This window comes from Aedes albopictus, chromosome 2, assembly GCF_035046485.1.
Source record: "Aedes albopictus strain Foshan chromosome 2, AalbF5, whole genome shotgun sequence".
In the NCBI taxonomy this organism is placed as follows: Eukaryota; Metazoa; Arthropoda; class Insecta; order Diptera; family Culicidae; genus Aedes; species Aedes albopictus.
The window spans coordinates 170,188,015-170,216,010 of NC_085137.1; the positions used below are offsets into that span (position 1 = coordinate 170,188,015).

The 27,996-nt window shown below is 45.3% G+C and overlaps 1 protein-coding gene and 2 long non-coding RNA genes across 3 annotated transcripts in view; all 3 read right to left on the reverse strand.

Annotated features, from left to right (window-relative positions):
- The window catches only part of LOC109398729 (photoreceptor-specific nuclear receptor-like), a 149,254-nt gene that overhangs the window by 103,519 nt on the left and 17,739 nt on the right, over nucleotides 1-27,996 (reverse strand). Inside the window, exons 2-3 of the mRNA XM_029859060.2 lie at nucleotides 26,344-26,490; nucleotides 26,044-26,281 (exon numbers count right to left, since the gene is read on the reverse strand). Coding sequence (XP_029714920.2) covers nucleotides 26,044-26,281; nucleotides 26,344-26,490 — 385 coding nt within the window. The remainder of the gene's footprint in view (nucleotides 1-26,043; nucleotides 26,282-26,343; nucleotides 26,491-27,996) is intronic.
- LOC115258707 (uncharacterized) lies at nucleotides 13,199-15,341 on the reverse strand. Its single transcript, XR_009997550.1, has 3 exons — nucleotides 13,797-15,341; nucleotides 13,643-13,728; nucleotides 13,199-13,569 (listed from the first exon to the last, which is right to left on the reverse strand). It is a non-coding gene; the product is annotated as an uncharacterized LOC115258707 (long non-coding RNA).
- Nucleotides 22,638-24,770, reverse strand: LOC134287791 (uncharacterized). Its single transcript, XR_009997549.1, has 3 exons — nucleotides 24,210-24,770; nucleotides 24,056-24,141; nucleotides 22,638-23,982 (listed from the first exon to the last, which is right to left on the reverse strand). It is a non-coding gene; the product is annotated as an uncharacterized LOC134287791 (long non-coding RNA).

Genomic DNA, 27,996 nt, shown 5'->3' on the forward strand with positions numbered 1-27,996 from the left:
TTCGTGAGCGACTCAACAAGATCAATTCCCAATCATCCACACACTGCTCATGCTGAAAGGCCATTCGTCTCAAGCGGTGGCTTGTGAGAGTGAGTGCCCTATATGCTACCACGGGTGAAAACACTACACTACACAACTACAGAAAATTGAATGGAAATTTAGCCCTGCGTGCGAGTACCTACTTCATTTCGCTTCCGTGTTGCTGATCGGAAAACAACAACGACAGGAAAACCAAAACTGAGAAAATGAAAAAAAAAACAAAATATCGCTATCACAAAGGTCTGTCGAAGAATTGCAGCTCTGCTCCGCATACCAGGCAGTTTGGCCGATTTTGGCACCTACTTACGATTTCAAGCGCACAAATATCTTCGTAAACAAAACCAGCGCACCTGGTCTTTTTACTTTAAGCGTATTACAATTGAGCAAGAACAAAATAATAAATGCACTGTTGTTTGAAGCTTGCTTCTTGAGATTTGTGCGTCTGAAGTTGTGATGCACTATTGAAGCGGGATTATAAGACGTTTGTCCTTAACATATCCTTAATAATCGGATAAAGAGGAACGAGGTGCGCGAATGAGTTGATGAATGAGTAATGAATTGTAAGTTGATTGATGATTGGGTGAGTGTAAGCTGTCCGAAGATTGAGTGAGTGAGCCTGTTGGTGTGTGAATGTGTGAATGAATAAGTGAGTGAGTTAGAAAACAGAGAGTCTGTTAGTAGGTAAGTGAGTAAGTGATCCTGTTAGTGAATAAATGAGTGCGTTAGTAAGTGAGCCTGTTAGTGAATGAATTGGTATTAGTGATAAAGTGAGGAATATAGTGAGTTAATGAGTAATGTAGTGAATTAGTGAATGATTTAGTAAATAAGTGAATGATGTTTTGAGTTAATAAGTTAATAAGTGAATGCGTGAGTGCGTTAGTTAGGGGGTTAGTGAATTAATGAATGAGTAAGTGTGTTTGGGAGTGAATATGTCGGTAAATGAAAGAGTTAATGAGCGAATTAGTGAGTGCCCAAGTAACCAGTAAGCATTTAAAATAGCACTCCTTCAGCATTATAGTTGCCTTTACGACAAGGCGTTTAATGCTAACTAGCCGTATATACGCCTATAGTGCTATCTTACTGCAGGTTTTGGCAAAATAACGGGCTGTCTTAGTGCTACACCTTCAGGAACGTCGTAACAAAATGTCAAAGAAGCGTAACGCCTCATCGAGTAAAACAAAACTAAAAATAGATTTGCGTCTACTTCTCGTTCTCTCAGTTCGCTTCTCCGCTTCCTCGCCCTTCCACATCACTCCGACTCCAGCTGGTGCTAGGTGTTATTTTTTGCCTATTTTAGTAGTGATTTGGTTTAGAACTTACGACCCGAAGATTACTCAATCATATTTACTTATCAATCTGCTGCTGCAATGAGTGAGTGAACCTGTTAGTGAGTGATGCACTGAGTTAGTGAGTAAGTGATGTAGTCAGTTAGAGAGGGATGTTTCTCTTCGCCAATTATTTAAAAATTCCTTCAATATTTCCTTTGAGGATTTCTCATCAATACATTTAGGAATTTCTTTGACGTTGTGTTTGGAATACCGTTGGGTAATCACTTTTAAATTTCTCGAGATTTTTTTTAAGGAATTCCCTCCGAAATTCTTTCAATATATTCTTTGCGAGGTCCTGCAGAAATTTATTTGTACATTCTTGTGGAAATTTCTCTTGGAATTTCGTCAACAACTCCATTGAAATCTGTTTTATCGGCAATTGCTTTGAAACTATGGAAATTCCCTCGACAATTCCATTGGGAATTTCGCATGTCAATCACATGTATTTTTTGAGAAATTTCTTTGAATTTATTTTAAAAGTTGATTCGACAATTCAATTTCAGATTCCTTCGGCTATTCTATTGGGAATCGCAATTCCTTTATAAATTGCTTCTGAAATGTCTTTACAAAAATCCTTTAGCAATTACAAGGAAAGGATTTCCCAAAGGCCATGCTGAAGCAAATGTGTGTAGAATTTCTTACATAATTGCCTGTGCATTTTAGAAAAAGATGGCAGATAGAATTGCCTGTAGAATTACCGTAGAAGCTTGCTATGTAATTTTCGAAAATAATTTGGAAGGAATCACCAAAGGATATTTGAAAACGCAAATGAAATTACGAAAGAAATTCTCATTTTCTAATCAAAGCAATGTTAAAAAAATTGCCGAAGCATTATCCGAAGGAATTATTAAAGAAATTTACAAAGGAATTCCTTCGGAGTTGTCAACAAAGTTTCTACATAAATTTTCGAAAAATTCTCAAAAATAAAGAACAAGTTCTTGAGTAATGCGTTTGAACATTTCTACGGCAATTTCTTTGGAAATGTCTTCGTCAATTAATTTTAAACTTGCTTCGACACTTTCTTTAGGAATTTCATTGACAATGCCTTTGGAATTCGCTCAGGCAAATATCTACGAGGTTTTTTTTCGACATTTTTTTCTGAAAAATTCTTCGGCATTTTTTTCTTAGACTATTTTTTGGTAATATGTTCGAAAAAAAACTCTGGAAAATTTTCACCAAGTTCTTTGAAAATGCTTTAAAAATTTCTTCAGTAATTATTTAAGCAGAGCTTCAACAATCCAAGTAGAAATGTCTTTGGCATTGTCTTAAAAACCGTTCAGTAATGTTTCAAATTTCTCGGCGATTCTTTTTGGGATCTTTCCCGAAATTCCTTCAGCATATTCTTTGAGCATATTCCAACCACATTGGAATCTTATTTAGAAATTACTTTAGAAATTCCTTCGAAAATTCCTATTCTATGGCAATTTCTTTGAAAATTTAGAAATTTACACCACGTGTGTAAATCACAGGGGTACCGCTGTCCGACCACTTTTGCACATTTTAAACGGCTTGCCACGCACAAACCTGTGAACGAAAACATTTTGTACTTAGTATACGTAAAATTCAGCATATTAGTAGTTAAATGTCAAAAATTGATCTCAATACATCAACGCAAACCATAGTTACATCATCTCAAACTTAGCCATTTTGTATGAAAATCGGCATTTTTCCGATCAATTATGCACCACAGTGTACATCTTCATGGAGTTACGCCCCAACTATGACAAAGCATGCTTTTGAGCTTGGTGTTCTATGAGCACTCCCAAAGTTTTTAGCTATGAGCTTCCTCAGGCAAAGTCTTTTTTACAAGTGCCAGCTGAAAACCATATCGTTGGTTATTTCGATGCCAATACGAGTGCTCAGCGAGTAGTCCCGTCTTATTTACCGCTTAAATCAACGTCACTGATGCTGTTATTCCTTGCACTATCAAACATATGGGTGAATTTTCACGGGATTACCAGTAGTTGAACAGAAAAATTACATGCCATGAAATATCAATTTATCATAAGACCATTCATCAACCACCGTAATCTCTTGCCAAACTCCTGCTGCCTAGACCGTCACTTATGCAAAGCGGAACCCTCAATTCCCACTTGTTCCAGCGAAATCAAATCCAACACCAGCCAAAAAAGATTGTAACATTCTGCTAAAAAGCAACATATTCATCCCGGTTACCACCGTGTCCCATTCGGTATTCATGCTTACTGCATTCGATGAATAAAAACACCAACTGGTGTATCCTGGATAATTCAGCGAGGACGACCTCACCCTTCGCTTCACTGCCAAACCAACTGTAGGAGGCTGTCACGAGGACGACGCGACGACCATATGATTCCGGTCGACTCCGGATCGGAACCGTGTCCTCTCTGACTCCGGTGCTAAACGGCAAAGTGCATTAACTCTGGTCTACGAACAATTGAATAGCGACATCTGATAAAATTTCGCCCTAATCTTTTACCTCACGCACCCTCCTTCACTAGCATGGGTGGTGGTGAGGAGAAAGAGAATAAATTCCGGAATCGCTGATTAATTAGAATTTAATTTATTGAGTGGCACTCTTGCTGGCACCGGTCCGTGTCACCCTACGGACATGGACTCAGATGAAAAAAAATCCTGAGCAAAAAGAAAGATTGAATGAAAAGATCATCCCTCGGTAGGGAGGGTGACCCTCGACTCAACTCACTCACTCCCCCGGACGGGTGGTAGAAGTGGCAGGCCACGTTCCATTGTGTTATCGATTGTGTTTTGTTAAATTGATACCGGGGATTAAATTGTAGATCCTAGCCACGGTCGGAAGAAGCAGGAATGTTGGTGCGAAAAATTTGTTTTACTTGCACTTTGACTCGACAGGACAAGGAGAGGGTTCCAAATTGCGGGTGTAAGAGCACCCCGTAAATATTGACACAATCGAGCACCGGGAGTGCAAATATTGATTTTGGGTGTGTGTCATTGAGGGATATTAGTTGAAACAATGTTTAAAGAATATGGTTTTACTTCAATGCAGTCCCGAATAGCTTGTTGTGTGCAAATATGTTTGTAGATGAGTGTCAAAAGAAAATAAAAAATATACCTAGATAAGGAACTTTAAATAAACACGGGCTTGGTGGTTTAGTGGCTGTCGCTTCTAATCCAAATGCAGAAGTTCCTGGGTTCAATCCTTGGCCCATGCCTTTCCTCCTACTCTGTATCTTTCTATTTATATTCCCCTCCTCTCCACATACACAACTCATGTATATTCATTTGGGACTCTTCATAAACAACGTAGACCAAAATTCGGCCATCTCAGACTCCCCCCTCCTCCTCGCTCGAAAAGTTTTAAAATGTGTATTGTTGCGGCGAAAGGGGGTGTTCTTTGGAGGGTCATCGCCAAATTCTTATGAGCTGATCACAACGCCGTACTGCGAGTGCAAAACAGCTTTAAGCTGGAATTTTATTCTCCAGTTAGCTTAATAGAATCCAATTATTTTACATGTTTTACTTACATAATTTGGTCTTAGGCATAGTTTAGCACAATTATCAATTTCATCCGCATCATCTGTGTTCATTCACCTGTGATAGTAGAATTTAAGGATAACAATAATATACTGTAACAACTATTAATAACTTACTGTGAAACTTCTGTGTTATTTAGGGATAATTCATTTTAAAGGTATTTGTAAGTTATTTATCATTAGCTATAAGTAGATTAGATGGTTATTATTTAGTTAAATTATCAAACGACAAATCAGAAAAATTACACTTGCTTGCCTACGATCTTCACTCACAAATCTAATCTTCTGTCATTTCGCTCTATTGTGTTTTCTCGATATGATAGCTCGGTTGCATGACATCACGGGGCAGTGTTGGCAGCAACATGTATGCAGCGTAGACTTTGGTCAGACCATCTCCATCTCCCTCCAAAAAGTGGTTTATGAATGGCCCCTTTGTTCTTAGCCATCGCTAAAAAAAAGAAACAGAGCCGTTTTCCATCCTTCCAACCTTCGCATTGTTACATTGTCTGCCATCGTCTTGACCTACGGCCAGGTCAAATTTCTGTCGACATTTTTATTTCGTTGTTGACCGCCATAAGCCTGTGTTGCGATGTCGTGCTGGGTTCCAATCTATAGCTGCAAATTTCGTTCCCACTCCTACGTAGAGTGTAACCGCTCCCGTATTTTTTTTTTTCGCTATTGGCTTTGACATCGACGATGGAGCTCCACGTTGGAGATTCAATTGTGAGGCCACCATGCACGAATTATATACCGCAGGCATCTATTGATGAAGAACTGCAGCCTTGCCTACAGCCTTTAAGTGTTCTTCACTGATACACACCAAGTTTCACTGGCGTACAGCAGCACAGATTTCACGTTCGAGTTGGAAATTCGGATTTTAGTGCGTCGACTAATCTGGTTGTTTTTCCATACATTTCTTAAACTCGCAAAAGCAGCCCTCACCTTCCTGATCTGTGCTTGGTGCCGTCATCGGTCGCCATTTGGCTACCAAGATATTGGAAGCTTTCAACATTCTCCACTGATTGCCCTGCTACCGTGAAGCTGGAAGGGTTGACCGTCTTTACATCTAAGAATTTGATCTTGTTGACGATGATGGTAAGACCTGCCGCCGAGGAGCGATTGTCAAGATCATCGAGCTTGCTCTGCATATCAGAACGCCATTGAGCTAGAAGAGCAACATCATCAGCCAGTTCGAAGTCATTTAGGTGCTCCATGGTAATGGGCTGCCACAACAACCCACGATTTGGTTCACGATCAATCGCACCTACCAGGATCTCGTCGATTACGATGACGAACAGTCTGCCGTTCTACGCATAGTTGCCCCATGTTACTTTTTGGCGATTTTGACTTTTTTGCACCAAATACTCTATTCTCACATATATTTTCATGAAACATAAAAAAATAACATATTTTGTTCGAAGACTCCATGAAGAGCATGTCAAGTAAAATTGTCCCACTGTTGAATTTCTACGCATGTCTGTCTCACAACTGAAATTCTTCGCTTAACAGTCCCACTATACAATATCGACGTAAAACCGATACATTAAACATTTTTGGTGACTTACTTCACCTAACAGCATGGTTATTTCAATACTGCGTGATAAGTACTCTTCTTTTATGTTGGCATTACGCTCTACCTGGAACAAAACTTGTTTTCCAGTTAAACAAAACCTGTTATTTCCTCGCAACTTGCAGTTTCAATCTAAATTGATATATTGTTGCAATGCGCATTGAGTTCATAAACCAAGCATAAAACTTAACTAAGAGGCTCAAATGTCTTGTAGCATGACGAAACCGATCCAATATAATGACAAAAAGGATGTTGAATTGAATCACTGCATACATACATACATTTATTTGTTCAACATCATTAAGACAAGACATAATCAACAATAGTACGCCACAATACTCGGTTTGTGGCTGCCGCTCTCCATCCTCGGTCGCGCCCAATGCTCGCCAGGTCACGCTCCACCTTGTCCGCCCATCGTGCTCTCTGCGCTCCACGCCTTCTTGTGCCAACCGGATCCGTTGCAAACACCAGCTTTGCAGGGTTGTTGTCCGGCATTCTTGCAACATGCCCTTCCGGCTTTGGCCACCTTCTGGATGCTGGGTTCGCCGTAAAGTGCAGCGAGCTCGTGGTTCATCCTTCTCCGCCACACACCGTTCTCCTGCACACCGCCGAAGATCGTTCTTAGCACGCGTCGCTCGAAAACTCCGAGTGCTTGTAGGTCCTCCTCGAGCATGGTCCATGTCTCGTGCCCGTAGAGGATCACCGGTCTTATTAGCGTTTTGTACATGGTGCATTTGGTGAGTGGGTGAATCTTTTTCGAGCGCAGTTTCTTCTGGAGCCCGTAGTAGGCCCGACTTCCACTGATGATGCGCCTCCGAATTTCACGGCTCACGCTGTTGTCAGCCGTCAGTAAGGATCCGAGGTAGACGAATTCCTCCACCACCTCGAAAGTATCCCCGTCTATCGTAACACTACTACCCAGACGGATCCGGTCGTGTTCGGTTCCGCCTACCAGCATGTACTTTGTTTTTGAGGCATTCACCACCAGTCCGACCTTTGCTGCTTCGCGTTTCAGGCGGGTGTACAGTTCTGGCACCGTTCCAAATGTTCTAGCGATAATGTCCATGTCGTCCGCAAAGCACACAAATTGACCGGATTTTGTGAAAATCGTTCCCCGGCTGTTGAGCCCGGCTCGTCGCATCACACCTTCCAGCGCGATGTTGAAGAGTAGACATGAGAGTCCGTCACCTTGTCGCAGTCCCCGGCGAGATACGAATGAACTGGATAGTTCACCCGAAACCCTTACGCAGTTTTGCACACCGTCCATCGTTGTTTTAATCAGTCTAGTCAGCTTCCCAGGAAAGCCGTTTTCGTCCATGATTCTCCATAGCTCTGCGCGGTCGATACTATCGTATGCCGCTTTGAAGTCGATGAACAGGTGGTGCGTTGGGACCTGGTATTCACGGCATTTCTGGAGGATTTGCCGTACGATAAAGATCTGGTCCGTTGTCGACCGGCCGTCGATGAAGCCGGCTTGATAATTTCCCACGAACTCATTTGTTTTAGGTGACAGACGACGGAAGATGATCTGGGATAGCACTTTGTAGGCAGCATTCAAAATAGTGATCGCCCTGAAGTTCTCACATTCCAAATGGTCGCCTTTCTTGTGAATGGGGCAGATTACCCCTTCCTTCCACTCCTCCGGTAGCTGTTCGGTTTCCCAGATCCTGACTATCAGCCGATGCAGACAGGTGGCCAACTTTTCTGGGCCCATCTTGATGAGTTCAGCTGCGATACCATCCTTACCAGCTGCTTTGTTGGTTTTGAGCTGGTGAATGGCAACCTTAACTTCCCTCAGCGTGGGAGTTGGTTCATTTCCGTCCTCCGCTGCACTGGCGTCGTCGTTTCTTCCGTTGCCGTGGGCTCCCGTGCCTACGTTCTCCACGCCGTTCAGGTGCTGATCGAAGTGCTGCTTCCACCTTTCGATCACCTCACGTCCGTCCGTCAAGAGGCCTCCGTCTTTATCCCTGCATATTTCGGCTCGCGGCACGAAGCCGTTGCGGGATGCGTTGAGCTTCTGATAGAACTTCCGTGATTCTTGGGAACGGCACAGCAGATCCATTTCTTCACACTCCGCTTCTTCCAGGCGGCGCTTTTTCTCCCGAAAGAGGCGGGTCTGCTGTTTCCGCTTCTGTTTATAACGTTCCACGTTCTGTCGAGTCTTTTGCTGCAGCATTACCGCCCTCGCTGCGTTCTTCTCCTCCAAAACCGTTCTGTACTCTTCGTCGAACCATTCGTTCCGTCGATTCCGTTCCACGTACCCGATGGTGCTCTCGGCTGCGTCGTTGATGGCTGCTTTCACTGTACTCCAGCAGTCCTCTAGAGGGGCCTCATCGAGCTCGCCCTCGTCTGGCAACGCGGCTTCGAGATTCTGCGCGTATGCTGAGGCGACATCCGGTTGCTTCAGTCGCTCTAGGTTGTACCGTGGCGGTCGCCGGTACCGTACATTGTTGATGACGGAGAGTTTTGGGCGCAGTTTGACCATCACCAGATAGTGGTCGGAGTCGATGTTGGCGCCACGATAGGTCCTGACGTCGATTATGTCGGAGAAGTGCCGTCCGTCAATCAGAACGTGGTCGATTTGAGATTCTGTCTGCTGTGGTGATCTCCAGATGTAACGATAAGGGAGGCTGTGTTGGAAAAAGGTGCTACGTATGGCCATATTTTTGGAGGCGGCGAAATCAATGAGTCGTAGACCGTTTTCGTTCGTTTGCTGGTGGGCGCTGAACTTACCAATCGTCGGTCTGAATTCCTCCTCCTGGCCTACCTGAGCGTTCAAATCTCCTATGATGATCTTGACGTCGTGGCTTGGGCAGCGGTCGTACTCGCGTTCGAGCTGCGCGTAAAATTCGTCCTTGTCATCATCAGTACTTCTGGAGTGTGGACTGTGCACGTTTATTATGCTGAAGTTGAAGAATCGGCCCTTGATCCTCAACCTGCACATTCTTTCGTCGATCGGCCACCAACCGATCACGCGCCTCTGCATATCACCCATCACGATGAAAGCTGTTCCCAGCTCGCGTGTGTTGCCGCAGCTCTGGTAGATGGTATGATTACCTCTAAACGTTCGCACCATGGATCCTGTCCAACACACCTCCTGCAGCGCTACGATGCTGAACCCGCGGTCCTTCAGTAGATCGGCGAGTATGCGGGTGCTCCCAATGAAGTTGAGAGATCGGCAGTTCCACGTACCGAGTTTCCAATCGCAAGTCCTTTTTGTTCGCTGGGGTCGTTGCCGTTGGTCTCGGTTCGTATTATTCTGTTGCTGATTTTTCGTTACAATGGTTTTTTACGGCTGGCTCGTAGGGCCTGACACCAACCCCCTACTTTCCGGAGGGCCATAGTGCACAGTTGAGCTTAGAGTCCTTCCCTGGCACTCGGACGTAGATCAGCCGCCCCTAACATGGGAATCAGACGCTGTTGTGAGCCGCTCCTCCTGGAGAACAGACGCTCAGGTTTGCCGAAGCAAACCCCCCCTTCCCTGTCAGCCTACGACCAAAGTTCCCACCGGGGTTGGTTACCCGATCTTCCCTAAGGTTGCTCATAGTTTCCGGCCGGTACCGCGTGGAGGTAGGGATAGGAGTTGCTGGGCAGAGGCTAGTGGATCACAATGGGATCTGAATTGCGCAGCATACCCAGCCTTTACCGTGCCAGTAGCAACAATCAGTACACTCTAACATTCCATTCTCTTCCCAACTGACTATAAGGACGTGGCCGGCGAGGTTATTGATTAAAAATGTATGAGCTGCTTAAATTGCACTTTGAGAATAAGTGGAGTATCCCAGCTCTTATTCATTTGGATCTCAGTGCTATTGGTGCCAGCTCAGATCAATCACGGAGGAGCAACCATTGACATGTATAGTCAGATTTGATTGTTTTTTGATCAAGTTTTTCAACATGGGACAACTATGCGTAGAACGGCAGAGTAGCGGTGATAGTATACACATCCTTGCCTCACTCAAGCAACGACCCGGATGAGATCGGACAAGACACCGTTGTGCAGTACTTTGCACGAAAATGCCCTGTACTGTGCTTCAATGAGACCAATGATTTTCTCAAGGACACCCTTGCGCCTGACGGCTTCCCACATGTGTTGGTGATTTTAACGGTCGAAAGCTTTTTCGTATTCAATGAACACCAGGTAGAGAGACTCTTGGGATTCATTGATTGGCTCCAGGATGATACGGATCGTGACAGTATGGTCTACACAGGATCGTCCGACACAGAACCCTGCTTGCTGCCGCCGGAGAGTTGCGTCAATCTTCTCCAGTATCCTGTATCCGAACGATATACAGTAGCATGATGCCCCGCCAATTATCGCATACAGTCAGATCACCCTTTTTGAGTATCTTTACTAAGACGCCTTGCATCCAGTTGGCCGGAAATGTCGCGGGTTCCCATATATTGCAGAATAATTGATGCAGCAGTTGTACAGATACTACGGCGTCAGCTTTGAGCATCTTGGCTGATATGCGATCGACCCCCGGGTCTCTGTTCGATTTTATGCTACAGATGGCTGATTCTATCTCCTGCAATGATGGAGATTCGGTGTTGACACGGGTTATGGGTCGAACCTTTGACAGATCGTGCTGAGCTGTTGATGGCGTGGCCGATACTTGAAAAAGGTTTCCAAAGTGCTTGAGCCAACGTTTCAACTGATCAGCCAAGTCGGTCAATAACTGCCCAGAGATGTCTTTCACGGGCATCGTAGCATTCATCTTTGTCCCACTAAGGCGATGTGAAACATCGTAGAGTAGACGGATGTCGCCGGTGTTTGCGGCTTTCTCGCCTTCGTCGGCTAGGGAGTCCGCGCACGCTCTTTTGTCCCATCTACATGAGCGTTTCATTTCTTTCTGAAGAGCCGAATAGCGTTGGTGGGCTACGGCGTTGGTTCCTTGTGTCGTTATATCGCGGCTTTGGCATTTCTTCGATCCTCCATCTTCCTTCAGGTATCGTCTGTGATCCACTGCTTTCTCCGAGTGGCTTACCTGGCTTACCCAAGTTATGCTCTCTCGTAGCGCTGAAGGCGTTCTTGATGGTGCTCCATTGATCTTCTATGTTTCAACCTTCCCGAATATCCGCAGCACGGTTCTCTGGCTCATCGACGAAGGACCTTTTTACCATAGAATCTGCCAGTCGGCGTGTGATAAACCGGCGTACGATTTTCTGCTTCTGGATGACTAGGATCCATGTGCAGCCAGATATCGCCTAATAAGAGACGATGGTCGGACGCAATGTCGGCGCCTCGTTTGTTCCCCACATAAAGAAGGCTTCATCTCCTTTTTTGGCTGATGCAGATATGGTCGATTTCATTTTCCGTGACACCATCTTGGGAAAACCATGTCACTTTGCGCAGTGATCAATGAGGAAAAAGCGATCCTCCAATCACCATGTTATTGTTGCCACAAAACTCAGCGAAAAGCTCACCATCCTTACTCATTTCTCCAAGACCTTAACGTCCCACAACGTGCTCATAGTCCGAATTGTCGGAATCATCCTTCGCGTTGAATTCGCCCATGAGGGTCTTGGAATCTCGTCCACGACGCATGATAAGGTTTCGAACCCGTGTTCTGAATTATCCTCTCATTAATAGGTTGTCACTGCATAAGCGCAGCGTGGGCGTGAGCACTGAGTTCGAAACCAACTCCATGGTGGCGAGGAGCGTGTTCACTTCGTAGGCCAAATAGTATAGCAGAATTTGACCCGATGCCAATCTGTGTTCTCTAAAGTTCGGTTAACGGACTTCGTTCAGTCCTAGGATCTCAAGCTTCAAACGGCATGCCTCATTCGCTAATTGTGCCAGTTGTAACCCGACAGCCTTGCGAGTTTCCCGGTGACAAGTAAAAATGGCTTAAGCGCCACTCCCGAGGGAGACCACTTACCGAGATTGATGGTTGCCCGACCTTATTGAGACCCTTCAGGGTAGGGTTCAAGTTTTTCCCAAATGAATGGGCGGGAAACGAGCTGGCTGATCAGGGAAACGAAATGCCTCACGACCGAAGTCGTGCAAATAAAGAAATTGGTGTACGTGAAATTGATTTTCGCCGGCGACAAAGTAAGGCTCGCGACGGTTATCATCACGGGAAAACAAGACCCAAACACCTCGAACGAATCTTCGTTCGATTGAAGAAATGTCCCTTTGGTTGGATTCAGGGCCAACCTCCCCAGAAAATGACCTAAAAACTGAAAAAAAACGACCGGAAACGTGAAAGCCCTTCTACATCTACCTCTTCAGATTTCTCCCACTAAAGAACGACTCAACGCCACTTTGCCCAAACTACTCATTTATTCTTACGCATCGAAAATACCAATTCCACATCTATCCCAAATTCATTTCGATCTATATTTGTACCTCAATTCACTTCTGCTTTATCGATACAATCTTACACAGTAGGCCTAGCTCTATTCATTCCCTCTTTGCTCTCTAACCTCTCTCTTCTCTCTTTGTGCGGTAAAATGATTTATCTAATGTGCGGTGCGACTGTTGGTGTTCATTGGCGGAACAACGTGCAATTTATAGCAGCCGACTACGTCGCATAAGCGGGCGAACGGTAGGGCGCGGGAAACAAGATCGGTGGGGCCACGCTAGCGGTTTGACCAGACTAGGGGCGAAATTCACCATGCGCATGGGAAAGAAAAAAGAGTACTCACGGTTTGTAACGTTACTTGTGTGGAGGCATCGGCGGTCGCTTGTTGCTACTGCGGCGGGTCACGTGGTTGGCACGCGGTGACTCCTGCTGCTTCTCCTACAGGATCATGCAGTGGCCGTGTTCAACGGCGCCTCACACGGGGTTCGTGGTCTTCCGACGGGATACAGCCGTCGACTCGCTGGTCGTCACCAGCGGTAGCGTCGAGGTAGCGAGCGTGCTCCTCACGCGGGGGACTCCGGTTCGAAACCGGTCGGTGCTCACTCCAAAAACTTTTCTTCACGGAAACTTCACTCCTTCACTGTATCACGGTATGGTTGCCGATACGAAACCGGACTCGAATGTTGCCGCCCTGCCAAGGGCGCGGTATTGACGGACGCTGCCCCTCCGGCCCACGTGTATCGCCGGGCCAAACTCCGAAGCTGGAAAGCGGGGTCGAAAACGGTCGCTAACTTGATGGTGTGGTGTGACGGGCCTCGCAACTTGCCACGAACCTGTTAAAAAAATGCCGTTGCACGACACGTGATTTACTTGCACTATTTGCACATATTAAAACACCTTCATTACCTGTCGCATCCAAGGTTCAACACTCGCACTCAAAAACCGCCTTTCGCACAATCGCACTACGGCACTAAACTTGCCTAACAAGCTAACTGAGGGAATTTAAGAGAAAATCTAAATTAGTAAAATTCAAAGACCTTTCACGTTTCTTAAAGTTCACCTGAACTTTCACACCACGGCGCGGTAGACTAAACTTGGACCGATCTCGCCTCTTCCGCAGTCCAGAACGAAGTGGACGAGTCAAGTTCTAAGATCCTCAGAATAGGCGCGAGATATGAAAATCTTCGTCGCCGGAAATTACGCGAAATCCACGAAGTGGAATTTCGCGAAGGTCGAAAATCGCCTTCACACACACCACTTTCTCTACCCGTCCGGAGAAAGCATTCCATTTCCCTCTGAAGACCCGATCAATCAACTCGTATCCCTCCCGAACATCAATAAAAGAATTGAGGGGTCAACGATACTTGAACCCCGGTCGATGCCCGAAGCACAGACTCGATTTTAGATTTGGCTGTCGCTTTACGCTCGGCGCCAGAATTACACAGGGCACTCATTCTGTTTTTGGTATGCGGAGTGGAGCAAATGAACACATGAACTCTAATTCGATTTCACTCAACTTGAGTGATCTATATACAGGGGGTAATTCAATGGACTAGTTCAAATTCTGTACAACTTTATTTATTAATTCATTTTCTATTTCAAATATTCGTGGTACCGCCACATCATTCCTCACTAAATTTTCGAAAATTTGATTGGTGTTGAATTACCATTCAAAAACCAATCAAATTTTCGAAGGTCATTCGATAATGCTTTTGTTATTACTTCCGACCTCCGGGGTCATATGTGTTCATCGTCAAAATTTGACTCATCCTCTATTTACAGGCCATGAAAGAATTATCATGCCTGCCACTGACCATCAGCGTTTTACAACTCCGGTCTCCAGCAGAAATCAGAAAATAATCACAAAAAGCAAAACAAAATCCCTTAAACTACAAAATTACATCTACTATTTACAAAAAATAACTATTTACAAAAGAAAAATATTCAAAAAGCAACTCTCGGAAAATGGAAAAAAGAGAAAAAATGATACTGTCTTGATCAAACAAATAAACTGAAACTACAAAATCAGACTGTTGGCAACACATTCTAACATTTAAAAAAATACTTCAAAATCTCATTAATTTACATCAACTCGAAAAAATCTCAAAATATAATAACAAAACACACTACAAAAAAAAACTATAAAAAGAATTCAACACCAACCTCAGTGTAAAAACTAAGAAACACGGTGTGATTTCTCCCGAAAAACTATCACCGAAGTGAAAAACGTTAACTATCTGGTGAGATTTAATGTAATCCTAACCCCAGGTCTCTACGACGGATTCATCAAATCCTCACCTTAAATGGGGGTCTGTTTCACCTTAAGATTAACTACCCAGAACACCTTCCAGAAAGCGCTAATCCTAAATGTGAAACTCAAAAACATAAACTAGGACTTTTCTAACCGTCAGACATTCGCCGACAACGAAAATATCCCGAAAAAGAACAACATACTATAAAAATTCCATCCGTGCACCCCTCGTGCGCAACATAAATTCACTCAAACATTCATCCCATTCATTCAAATCACACATTCTGCCAACACTGCTGATGAACAAAAACAAAGTTTTATGGATCGGTAGAAAAAAGTTGCGGAAAAAACGGTTCGATTGTGGAAAAATTAAGAAAATAATAGTGAAAACGGTGCGAACTTTATTGTATGTTGTGTTTAGCTGTTACCGGTGATCATTAAGGAGAGTATAAATAACGTCGTTCCTTCGGAAGATGTAAGTGAAAAGAGCAATTTTTGTGTTTGTTTCGTTCGCAGGTGAATCACTTCAGCTGCCGACGTAGAAGATCGTTGCTGGGGATGGTGCAAAAAATAAACCAATCGACCACATATCGTCGATAAAGAAGAATGCGCTGTACTGGATTGATTACTAGGAAGGAGATGAACGGAATCTAATCAAAACAAAACTATACTGGATCGTAAATGAGGATATGGCAAAGGATTTTGATCAACGGAAAGATGGTAAAAAAATGATAGATCGGAGAAAGGATTAATGCAACGGAAATGGATCGAAACTGGAAAAATTAGGAAAACTGCAACCGAACTGGAAATGAGGGGACTGGAGGACTAATCAACGAAAACTTCTATGAAAAAAAATGAATGCAACGAGAAAAACTTTCAACAGAAGACAAAGGTAAATAAAACGTTCTAATTAAAAAATTTACGTTAAATATATCAAAAAAAATTAATGCTTGAATTCGACTTTTAGGTGCAAACTACGAGAAATATATACAAAAATGAAAAGGAAAATATAAGATGACCTAAAACTACCAAAAGTATGGAAATTCTTCGAAAAAAAAATGCAATTATAGAATTGCAATTATGAAAAAAAAAAATCAAGGAAAAATCGTGAGTGAATTTGTTTATATACAATTAACCTAGACTAAGTACTAACTTTAATTTTAATATAGGACTTCACTCACTAACAACTAGCAAAATTACTATTTACATGAATATTTACAATGAAACGTTTCGTTTCGCGTCAAATTCGACAGATTTGACGATTTTTCGACCCGTAGTGGTGTTTTAGGGGAAACTAGTTTCTCGTTGTCACTCATGGAGATTTTTCATAGCTTTTGAACATTTTAAGGATTTTGGATCTCAATCCAAGTACTTTCGGTCCAGTTTTACAACCTTTCCGATTTCCTCTTCATGGTTCGACAAAATCGAAGTTACTGTACCCCGAAGGTGTTTTCTTCTCGATTCGTACTCATCGTAATCGGTAGTTGCTCGTAAAAAGGCACATAGCTTGAACTCCATTTAATTGTTTAGATGAGCCGAAGAGGCGTTCAGCTTTTTCAGCTGATCAGCAAAGAAAACCCCAATTCGCTTGCCTGAGTTGTCCTCCAGCTCATAGGAATGGGAACCAAGGACCTTCCTTACGACACAGGGCTCAAACTTCGGGGCGAGTTTCTTGCAAAACCCTTTCCCTTTGTCTGAGGGATCAAAGGTCTTCTTCAGCACCCTTTCCCCAGCAACATATCGCGGACAGCTAACATTGGATCGCAGATTGTAGGTCCTCTCGTGTTTCTTATAGGCGACCGACAGGTTCGCCTTGACCTCTTCAAACAGCTTCTTTCTCTCCTTGGCTTCTTCGGTCTCATTCTTCCCGTCCGGTTTAAAATTATCGCGTATTCGAGCATATTCTCCTCCATCTGACACCTGGTTCCTTCCGAACACAACAAAGTACGGGCTGTATTTTGTGGATTCGTGCACTGCTGTACGGATCGCGTTCGCGATACCCTGGATCCCATCTGCCCAGTGCTTATGGTCCTTTTTCAAGGTCGCTCTAATCGCCGTCGTTATCACCCTGTTCACCCGCTCGGTGTTGTTGACTTGCGGATGATAGGCAGGGGTCAACCAGTGGTTGACGCCGTACGCCTTCAGCAGATCTTTAAACACCCTGGACACGAACTGACTTCCGTTATCCGTGAGAATGATCTCCGGAACTCCAAACAGTCGGAAAATCATGTTCTCGACGAATTCGGCCAACGGTTCTGCTTTAGCCTCTCTGAACGGCTGGACGAGCACGAACTTGCTGAACACGTCCGTAGCGACTAGCAGACAGGTGCTACGATTTCTGCCGGACGCTGGTAGTGGCCCAATGTAGTCCAACGTGACGAATTGCCACGGGTACTCCACCGGCTTTTGCGACCCCATCGGAGGCGTAACATTTTTATTTCCCGCTTTACTTGTCTGGCAACTTAGGCATTCTCTACAAAATTTCCGAACCTGCTGGTTCATCTTTGGCCAGACGTACCGTTCCTTGAGGGCGGCTACTGTCTTTTCGAACCCGAAGTGGGCCTTGTTATGTTCTTCCCGAACGATGGACTCCCTCTCTGACTCGGTCGGTAATTGCTTCCACGAAAATCGCGGGTCGTTCTGACGGTTAGTACCCTTCACGTACTTCCATATTTTCCCGTCTATTACTCGGTATTCCCCGTACTTCGTTGGATCTGCTAGGATATTCGACGCCAGTTCGTCGTAGTCCGGATCCGGCTGGATCACCCTCACCGTCTCGATCGACCTGGACAAGCAGTCCGCGGTTATATTGTTTTTCCCTTTGCGGTACTCGAGTTCGATGTCGTAGGATTGGATTCGAAGGGCCCACCGTAGGAGTTTGGAATTCCCAGACTCCGCTCCGATCTTGAAGAGCCACAGCAGACTTCTTGCATCCGTCACCACCTTGAACCGAGTACCTTCAACGTAGTGCCTGAAGTTATCGATAGCAAGTAGGACTCCGAGACACTCCTTCTCCACTGCCGAGTACTTCCGCTGGGTGCAACTGAGCTTCTTGCTGAAGTATCCGATCACTCTCGTCTCTCCATCTTGCTCCTGGACTAGCGCAGCTCCGACGGCATTATCGGAGGCGTCTGACTCAATAGCAAATGGCTTCATAAAGTCCGGATTGGCCAGAATCGGTGCCGAAATCAACACTGATTTCAGCTCGTTAAACGCTGCTTCCGCTTCCTCCGACCAATTGAACCTTTTCTTATCCTTCTTCAGGAGATCCGTGATCGGGGCCGTCACTCTGCTGTAGTTCTGGATGAACTTCTGGTAGAATCCAGCCAGGCCCATCAGCCTTCGAATGTCCTTCACCGATTTAGGGCGAGCGTAGTCCAGAATCGGTTGAATCCTGGAGCGGTCGATGGACACTCCGCGCTCGGTCAACAAGTACCCTAAATACATCACCTGCTTCCTACAAAATCTTGATTTTTCCAGGGAAATTGTTAGTTTAGCCTTCTTCAACCGTTCTGCTACTATCTCTAGGAGTCGAAGGTGTTCCTCCAAGGTTTCCGTCGCAATCACGATGTCGTCTAGATACACGAAGACGAAGGGTTGAAGGTCAAACCCGATGACCTTGTTCATCAGACGACACATCGTGAAGGGCGCGTTGGTTAGGCCGAACGGACAGACCTTGAAGCGAAATAACCCTTTGGATGTCCGAAACGCGGTATAGTTCCTGCTCTCCTCTTTCAAGGGGATTTGAAAATAGGCATCCTTCAGATCTATTATAGAGTAATACTTGGCGTGTCCAAGCCTGTGGAAGATGTCCTGCATGTTTTGCATCGGATACGCGTCCTTGACGGTCATCGCGTTGATCCTACGGGAGTCAAGGCAGACCCGAATCTTCCCGTTTGACTTCTTCACCGGGACCAGCGGATTGGTCCACTCGCTATAACACTCCTCAATCACTCCGAGTTCCTTGAAGCGCTCGATCTCCGCATCTATCTCCTTCTGGATAAAAGGGGAACATTTGTAGATCGGTTGGTTCCTCGGCTTCGCGTCCTCCTTCAGCACAATTTCATGATGAATTAGGTCGGTTTGACCTAGCTTCCCTGGCGCTGTAAATTCGAATTTCTTGATCGTTTCGATCAGTTTCTCTCTCTCGCTCTCCGTCAATTCATGTTCGGTTTCAATGCTCTCTGGAACCGGTTCTGCCGGGACTTCAAACGTCGGTAAGTCCAATGTCTCATCCGGTTCTCTCTCTTCCACTCTCGGTAGTTCTTCGGTTGGCTCGATGTTGAAGCAAAGGTATGGTCCTGCTATAAGATTCAGTGTTTCCACCCGCTCGGGTCCGTTTCCGACGTCAATCATTGGCTGAATGCCAAAGCTTTCCCAGAAATCTGCCCCGAGGATCAGAGACCTGGAGATTTGCGGAACGATTATCGTGGGAACCACCCGAGTCATACCTTTGTACGTAAACGGAATATTCAGGTATCCCACACATCTATACTCTGTTCCGTCCGCTGTGCTAACCCGTACCGCTGCCGGATGTACCTTCATACCATACTGCTCTGCTAAACCCGACGAGTTAATTACGCTAATTCCCGCGCCGGAGTCTAAAAGTGCGTCTATTTCCGTTTCAAACACCTGCACTCGAATGTGTGGACATTTCGTCACGCTCACACGAATGTGGTGGATTTGTCTCAAAGGGTCATAGTCTAAATTTGTCTTGATAGGTTTGGGAACTATTTTGACCTGAGGAGCGGTTCGATTCCCGTTTACGCCCCTCTGGATTAGTTTCCCTGGTTCGGTGTGGGTCGGTGTACGGAACACCTCTCACAACAACGGATCGTCCTTCCAAGGTTCCCACATCCGTAGCAGAAGATGACTTTGGGCCTGGAGCATTCCCTCCATCCATGGCCGCTCTGCTGGCAATTCCAGCATGTTCGCTGTCCTGGTTGCCCTGCTCCGTCTGGCTTTGGCTGGCTAGAACTCTGTTGCACATTCGGCTGACTCTGGATTGGTGGCATGTTCTCCCTGGTCAGACGCGGTCGGACTGCGTTGATCTTCGCGGAATCCCCACTTTCGTACTCCTCATTATCGTCTACTTCCACATTGTGGATCACTCGTCGTGGTTCTCCGGGTTGCTGAAGGCTCGGATCCGCTGCATCAATTCGGTGGTTTAACTTGACCAGCTGATGCAGGTCGTTCACGTCCACGATGGATATTTTCGACCGGTAGTGCTGCCTCATGTTGTCCCAGATGACCTCAAACTTTCTCGTCCTCGACAGTGGTTTCGACAGCATTCGGTTGAGCTTCTCGATCTCGGTGACGAATGCGATGAACGATTCTCCTCGCTGCTGCTTCCTTTCCTGGATCCTCTGGCGAATTCCCTGGTCCTGGTTAGGGTTTCCGAAGCGGAACTTGATGAGCCTTTCGAACGTCGGCCAATCCTCGAACTCGTCCACAAAGGTGAAAAACCAGTCGGATGCCGGTCCTTCCAGCAGCAGATGGATGTCCCTTAGAAGCTGTCGTTCCGGAACTCCCTCAAGCTCTGCGATTTTGTTCAGCTTGTACAGGAAGTTCTCTACCGTCACTGATCTGGAGTCTCCGCTGAATCTGAGCTTCCACTTCTCCACTCTGTTGAGGTGGTCTCGCATCCCATAATCTCGACCACGAGCTCGTCTGGTTCTCTCGTGTTCCTCATCGCCCTCTGCTGCTCCTGGGCTACCTCATAATGACGGGAGGTCTGTCCTCTTCCGCATTCGGCCGCTCTTTCCGTTTCCACCGGTTCAACTGGGCCGAATAATCCGGATAAACGTGGCCGAACCATTTCTCTTTCCGGTTCTTGTCCAACTACCTGCTGCGTACCCTGTCGCTCTTTCAGTAACCTACTGACGTTTTTCAGCAAGCCGAAAAGTTCGTCTTCTTCGGTTGAGATATTCGGCGTCGTTCGGTTCGGTGCTCCAATCGAATCCCGAGCAGCTACGATGCGTCGGTGCTCCGCTGTGCCACCGGTTTGTACTATCGGTGGCTCACGCTCCGTCAACATCTTTGTCACGCTTTCGAGCATCCTTTCCATGTGGTTCATCCGTGCATGCACATCCTTTTCTAGTCCGCCCGTTGTGTCGTTTGGAACCTGATCCTTCGGTGTCATCTCCGCTACCTTCGGTACGGTCCGGGTTGCCTTAGGAGTGCTGCTGTTCGGAAACTGTCCCGTCTGACCTGCCCTACTTCTATCTGCGTCGTTAAGCACGTCGTTGATTTTCTCTACATACTCAGAAGCTGGTGGCCCTATTTTATACACTTTCATACACTCTCCGATACGACGCACTAGATTACGCTTTAACTGCATTTCACCCTCCTGGCCAGCTAAGCACCTTTTAGCCCGGTAATAATAATGTAACAACCGAGAAATAAACCGTTGTTCCAAACCACAACGTTCAACCGCACTAACCAGATCCGTTATCCTTCCATCGATATGGTCGTACTCCTCAGAAATGCTGTACGGTGAAGGATAATTTTGCATATTTTTGAGATCCGCTTTGAACAATGTTCGCAGGTATCTCTGCTTACTTGGAAGATCAAGAACTGCAATTTTCTCGTCTAAAACGCCTCGTATGAGAAGTTCGTAATCAACTTCCTCCAAATTCAAATGTTCGGCGTATGGAAACTTATCCATTTTCAAATTCTGAGAGTGCAAAAAATCGATGTAAAAAGAAACAAAATCGAGGAATGATACTTTAGCACTTATTTAACGAATTCAAAAACACTTCATATAATACAAAATCAAGTCCATAGAAATATTATCAGTAATTCTAGCTTAAAAAAGAAAATAAAAGAAAAATATGGGAAAATTAAAAATAAGAGTATTTTTGCTCACCAAAAACTAAAAAACCGCTACAAAAATGAGTTTTGTTTTGCCAATTCTGTTGGGCGCCAAATGCCGTGGTGTGAAAGTTCAGGTGAACTTAAGAAACGTGAAAGGTCTTTGAAGTTTTACTAATTTAGATTATCTCCCAATTCCCTCAAATAGCTAGTTAGGCAACGTCAAGTGCCGTATTAGTGCATTGTGCGAAAAGGCGGTTATTCAGTGCGAGTGTTGAACCCCGAATGCGACAGGTAACTAAGGTGCTTCCATATGTGCAAGTAGTGCAAATCAGTCACGTGTCGTGCAACGGTATTCTTTTGAACAGGTTCGTGGCAAGTTGCGAGGCCCGTCACACCACACCATCAAGTTAGCGACCGTTTTCGACCCCGCTTTCCAGTTTCGGAGTTTGGCCCGGCGATACACGTGGGCCGGAGGAGAGGGAAGCGTCCGTCACTACCGCGCCCTTAGCATGGCGGCAACAGCGAAGTCCGGTTCCGTATCGGCATAACCAACCGTGAGTAGCGTGAAGGAGTGAAGTTTTCGTGAGAAAAGTTTTTGGAGTGAGCACCGACCGGTTTCGAACCGGAGTCCCCCGCGTGAGGAGCACGCTCGCTACCTCGACGCCACCGCTGGTGACGACCAGTGGATCGACGGCTGTATCCCGTTGGAGAAGACCACGAACCACGTGTGAGGCGCCGTTAAACACGGCCACGGAATGATCCGGTAGGAGAACACCCGGAGCAGGAGTCACCGCGTGTCAACCACGTGACCCGCCGCAGTAGCAACACGTTGGGCGCCAAATGTAACCCGACAGCCTTGCGAGTTTCCCGGTGACAAGTAAAAATGGCTTAAGCGCCACTCCCGAGGGAGACCACTTACCGAGATTGATGGTTGCCCGACCTTATTGAGACCCTTCAGGGTAGGGTTCAAGTTTTTCCCAAATGAATGGGCGGGAAACGAGCTGGCTGATCAGGGAAACGAAATGCCTCACGACCGAAGTCGTGCAAATAAAGAAATTGGTGTACGTGAAATTGATTTTCGCCGGCGACAAAGTAAGGCTCGCGACGGTTATCATCACGGGAAAACAAGACCCAAACACCTCGAACGAATCTTCGTTCGATTGAAGAAATGTCCCTTTGGTTGGATTCAGGGCCAACCTCCCCAGAAAATGACCTAAAAACTGAAAAAAAAACGACCGGAAACGTGAAAGCCCTTCTACATCTACCTCTTCAGATTTCTCCCACTAAAGAACGACTCAACGCCACTTTGCCCAAACTACTCATTTATTCTTACGCATCGAAAATACCAATTCCACATCTATCCCAAATTCATTTCGATCTATATTTGTACCTCAATTCACTTCTGCTTTATCGATACAATCTTACACAGTAGGCCTAGCTCTATTCATTCCCTCTTTGCTCTCTAACCTCTCTCTTCTCTCTTTGTGCGGTAAAATGATTTATCTAATGTGCGGTGCGACTGTTGGTGTTCATTGGCGGAACAACGTGCAATTTATAGCAGCCGACTACGTCGCATAAGCGGGCGAACGGTAGGGCGCGGGAAACAAGATCGGTGGGGCCACGCTAGCGGTTTGACCAGACTAGGGGCGAAATTCACCATGCGCATGGGAAAGAAAAAAGAGTACTCACGGTTTGTAACGTTACTTGTGTGGAGGCATCGGCGGTCGCTTGTTGCTACTGCGGCGGGTCACGTGGTTGACACGCGGTGACTCCTGCTGCTTCTCCTACAGGATCATGCAGTGGCCGTGTTCAACGGCGCCTCACACGGGGTTCGTGGTCTTCCGACGGGATACAGCCGTCGACTCGCTGGTCGTCACCAGCGGTAGCGTCGAGGTAGCGAGCGTGCTCCTCACGCGGGGGACTCCGGTTCGAAACCGGTCGGTGCTCACTCCAAAAACTTTTCTTCACGGAAACTTCACTCCTTCACTGTATCACGGTATGGTTGCCGATACGAAACCGGACTCGAATGTTGCCGCCCTGCCAAGGGCGCGGTATTGACGGACGCTGCCCCTCCGGCCCACGTGTATCGCCGGGCCAAACTCCGAAGCTGGAAAGCGGGGTCGAAAACGGTCGCTAACTTGATGGTGTGGTGTGACGGGCCTCGCAACTTGCCACGAACCTGTTAAAAAAATGCCGTTGCACGACACGTGATTTACTTGCACTATTTGCACATATTAAAACACCTTCATTACCTGTCGCATCCAAGGTTCAACACTCGCACTCAAAAACCGCCTTTCGCACAATCGCACTACGGCACTAAACTTGCCTAACAAGCTAACTGAGGGAATTTAAGAGAAAATCTAAATTAGTAAAATTCAAAGACCTTTCACGTTTCTTAAAGTTCACCTGAACTTTCACACCACGGCGCGGTAGACTAAACTTGGACCGATCTCGCCTCTTCCGCAGTCCAGAACGAAGTGGACGAGTCAAGTTCTAAGATCCTCAGAATAGGCGCGAGATATGAAAATCTTCGTCGCCGGAAATTACGCGAAATCCACGAAGTGGAATTTCGCGAAGGTCGAAAATCGCCTTCACACACACCACTTTCTCTACCCGTCCGGAGAAAGCATTCCATTTCCCTCTGAAGACCCGATCAATCAACTCGTATCCCTCCCGAACATCAATAAAAGAATTGAGGGGTCAACGATACTTGAACCCCGGTCGATGCCCGAAGCACAGACTCGATTTTAGATTTGGCTGTCGCTTTACGCTCGGCGCCAGAATTACACAGGGCACTCATTCTGTTTTTGGTATGCGGAGTGGAGCAAATGAACACATGAACTCTAATTCGATTTCACTCAACTTGAGTGATCTATATACAGGGGGTAATTCAATGGACTAGTTCAAATTCTGTACAACTTTATTTATTAATTCATTTTCTATTTCAAATATTCGTGGTACCGCCACACAGTTTACCCTGCTGGGATCGGGCTAATACATTCCAAGCTCAAATTCTTGTCCGTTGTTTCGCGCTAAAAGTCCTTGCCGTTCAATCGGTTCGTAATCTTTCATTTTCGGTTTGTGTAACGGTTTTTAGGTTTCGAGAACAGTAGGTTGTTAAACTAACGTACTCTTTCCACCGTGGTGGGGCTGCCACCTTAGGTATAGCTTCCGGTGAAGGAGCATCTCATACTCAGCTTCTGGATGCCACAACAGACGCACCTCCTTTGTAAACAGACGCTCGAGACGTACCTCCTCAATCTAGCTGAAGTCAGAAGGACAACAGTGCCCAGGTTGCACCAGCAGCTGAGCACACAACTCTTAGCCGGCAGTCTTTGTCATCGCTTGACCCGTGGAAGCGGGAGGTAGGAACTTGTGAGGACCAGAGCTATGATGGACTTATCACTCACCGTTTGTAGCCCGATTAAATGTAATACCGTAAACCGGGGTCAAATTAATCTCCGGGTCGAAATTGATCAAATTTTTTTCAGTTAGATTGAGAAAACTTTAAATGGTTTCCTCGCAAGTATCGAGCAGTTGGAATCAGATACTATACGATATATGTAAAGAAACTATTTTAAGTATGCATAATCTAACAGAAAAACGTCTGATCAATTTCGACCTGGAGATCAATTTGACTCCGGTTTACGGTACTACCGAAAAGTTGCGATAGGTCTAAAGTTAGTGGTACATATCGTGTTATAGTAATGACGCCTGAATTTCAAAGCGTAGACATGTTTAATGCAGTCTGATCGTATATTATGAGCAGTGACAATACACTCAACTTATCTAGTTTCTATATTTTCCTATCATTATTGTCATGCACTTTGAGCCTCAACAGATACGCATATTAATCAAAACACCAAACATACCGTCCAATTCGGTCACCCTTTTGCAAGCGCATCATCCAAACCATCAAAGACGAGAGACCCCGATGTTGGAAATCAGCAAACCGCTATCTACGACAAAAGAGGGTGAACCAGCCGGCCACAGCTTATAGCGTTCTCTCGAGGGATCGATTGGGATTATGTCGAGGATACACTTGGCCAAATGGTGTCCGACAGAACCTTTTTCAATTGTGGCAAATTACGGAGCTATATCTCTGATTCAATCATCCTACTGAGGGGTGCCTTGTTTGTAAATTTAATATAACTTATGATGATAAAATATAAATAGGAAAGCACAATCACGGTTGTTGAGGGGTCGTCAATCAGTTTATCATAACATTTTGATCAATTACCTGTAGATTAGTTTTCTGCGAACGCTGCGTTTGAAGAATCCAGAACACCCATTGCAGGCAAGGATTCCGTAGTGTTTCCCGGAACTGGTATCACCGCAAACCACACAAATCAGGCCAAGGTTTTGCGCCTTCCGAGCACTGACACTACCGCTCTCGCTAACAGGAGTCAGATGCTGGGAAGGCCAAGGCAGCAGTCGACTCTGTGGAGAGTAGCACGATATGGGCGAGCCTCGATGGTCTAGAGAAAAATGGCAATTCTGTGAAAAAGAGCTTAAACTTCGAGAATGGTTACAAAATCACCTGTTTTCCCCGAAAGTCCATTTTCCGCCCGCGCCAACGCCGAATGGTTTGTGTCGTCTGGGATGCCAAAACCTCGCCCACTCTGAAGGCCATTTTCGTCCTTTTCCAATTTGTCGTAGAAATCGGCAATCGATGTCTTGTTGAAACCTGTGAACAGCATAGAACGTGAAGTGCTTATTAATTTCCACTTTGCCAGATTACGATGAATAAACGTAGCAAAGCAACAACTCGCTAGTTATGTACTTAGATGGTGGTGATATCACCGTCCCGACCGGTCGACCGACAAGAAGCAGTGTAAATATCACGTGCCTAATATTTTTCCATTAGAATGGATGCCGCCCCCTGACGATCATTAAATCAGTACACTGCAAATGTGCTAAAGCAAATTGTCCCTCGTCTGCACTTGGATGGATGTAACGCTACCAGTAACAGCAGAGCAGCACCTTTTAATGGGATTGCGAAAAGCCAAATTTGCATAAATCTCTGCTCGATATTTACATCACGTCGTTCTAAAGAAAAAGCCGTGTTTGAGCTCATAGATTGACAATAACGGAAATACGGGCCAGGCTGTATACAGGAGTATTATGAATATTATTAGGGCTTCAAAACAATTCTACATTTTTTTTAGTACATCAAAAAAAAAGAGAAAAAGATTTGAATAAATAAAAAGAAAACGTTAAAAAAAGGAGAATAAGACGAAATAACTAATAGTTTAGACGAATAGTGTGCTTAATTTTTCAAACAAAAGATTTCTATAAAACAGGATTAATCCTTCGGTCACTGGTTCAATTTGAGGTGGAACTAATAATTTAGGGGCTTTCGCATGACACTCATAGTACAGCAACAACGGCTAAAAAACGCTTTCGATTTCAAAAAATACGCATTAACATTTCCATCAGCCAGGCAAAATACATTCTTTGTTTCACATGAGCTGCGTGTAACAAAGTATAACCGATTGTTTGCTGGCAAATATACCCAACCAGCTATGCAAACAGTATTTAATTTCTTACGCCTAACGAAAGACGTTTCGATCAATTTGTATCAACCAACACGTTGCCGTACTCTCAAATTCCCGGTGAGTACAAACAACACACATCGAGGTACCATTGTATCGTTCTTCATACTGTTTGCTAGACAGTTTCAAGTGAGACACTGTCATTTCATATTTTTCCTTAAGAGGGAGTCATGTAAGCAAACCACCTTCCAAGCTCCAATTGTCGAATGGTCGTTACATTACTTGCAGCCAGCCATCTCGCAGTGGTGCGGGGATGGGTGGATGTTTGTGTCGTCTTTTGAATCACTTTGTGCTTTCATTTTCTTTGATCTTCTCGAGACGGTGGCCTGCGCAGATGCATGGTGTCCTTACTACTGTTGCCCTATGGCTGACTGTACGCCGCGCCGCCATGTTTGAAATAGGTGGCGAAAAAGATGTGTCGCCGGTTGTTACAATTGATACAGTGGAGTAGGATCAATTATCGATACCGCCATTATGAATAAGTGAAACCAGGCACAACTTTGTAGCAGCAAAAAATAATTTCATGTGAATATTCAATGTGTTTCACTAGTAATTTAAATTAAAAAAAATGCATGAAGCAAGCAGCCATAATTTATTTCTGTATGGAAAAAGTAATTCAAAATGGGTCACTGGAAATT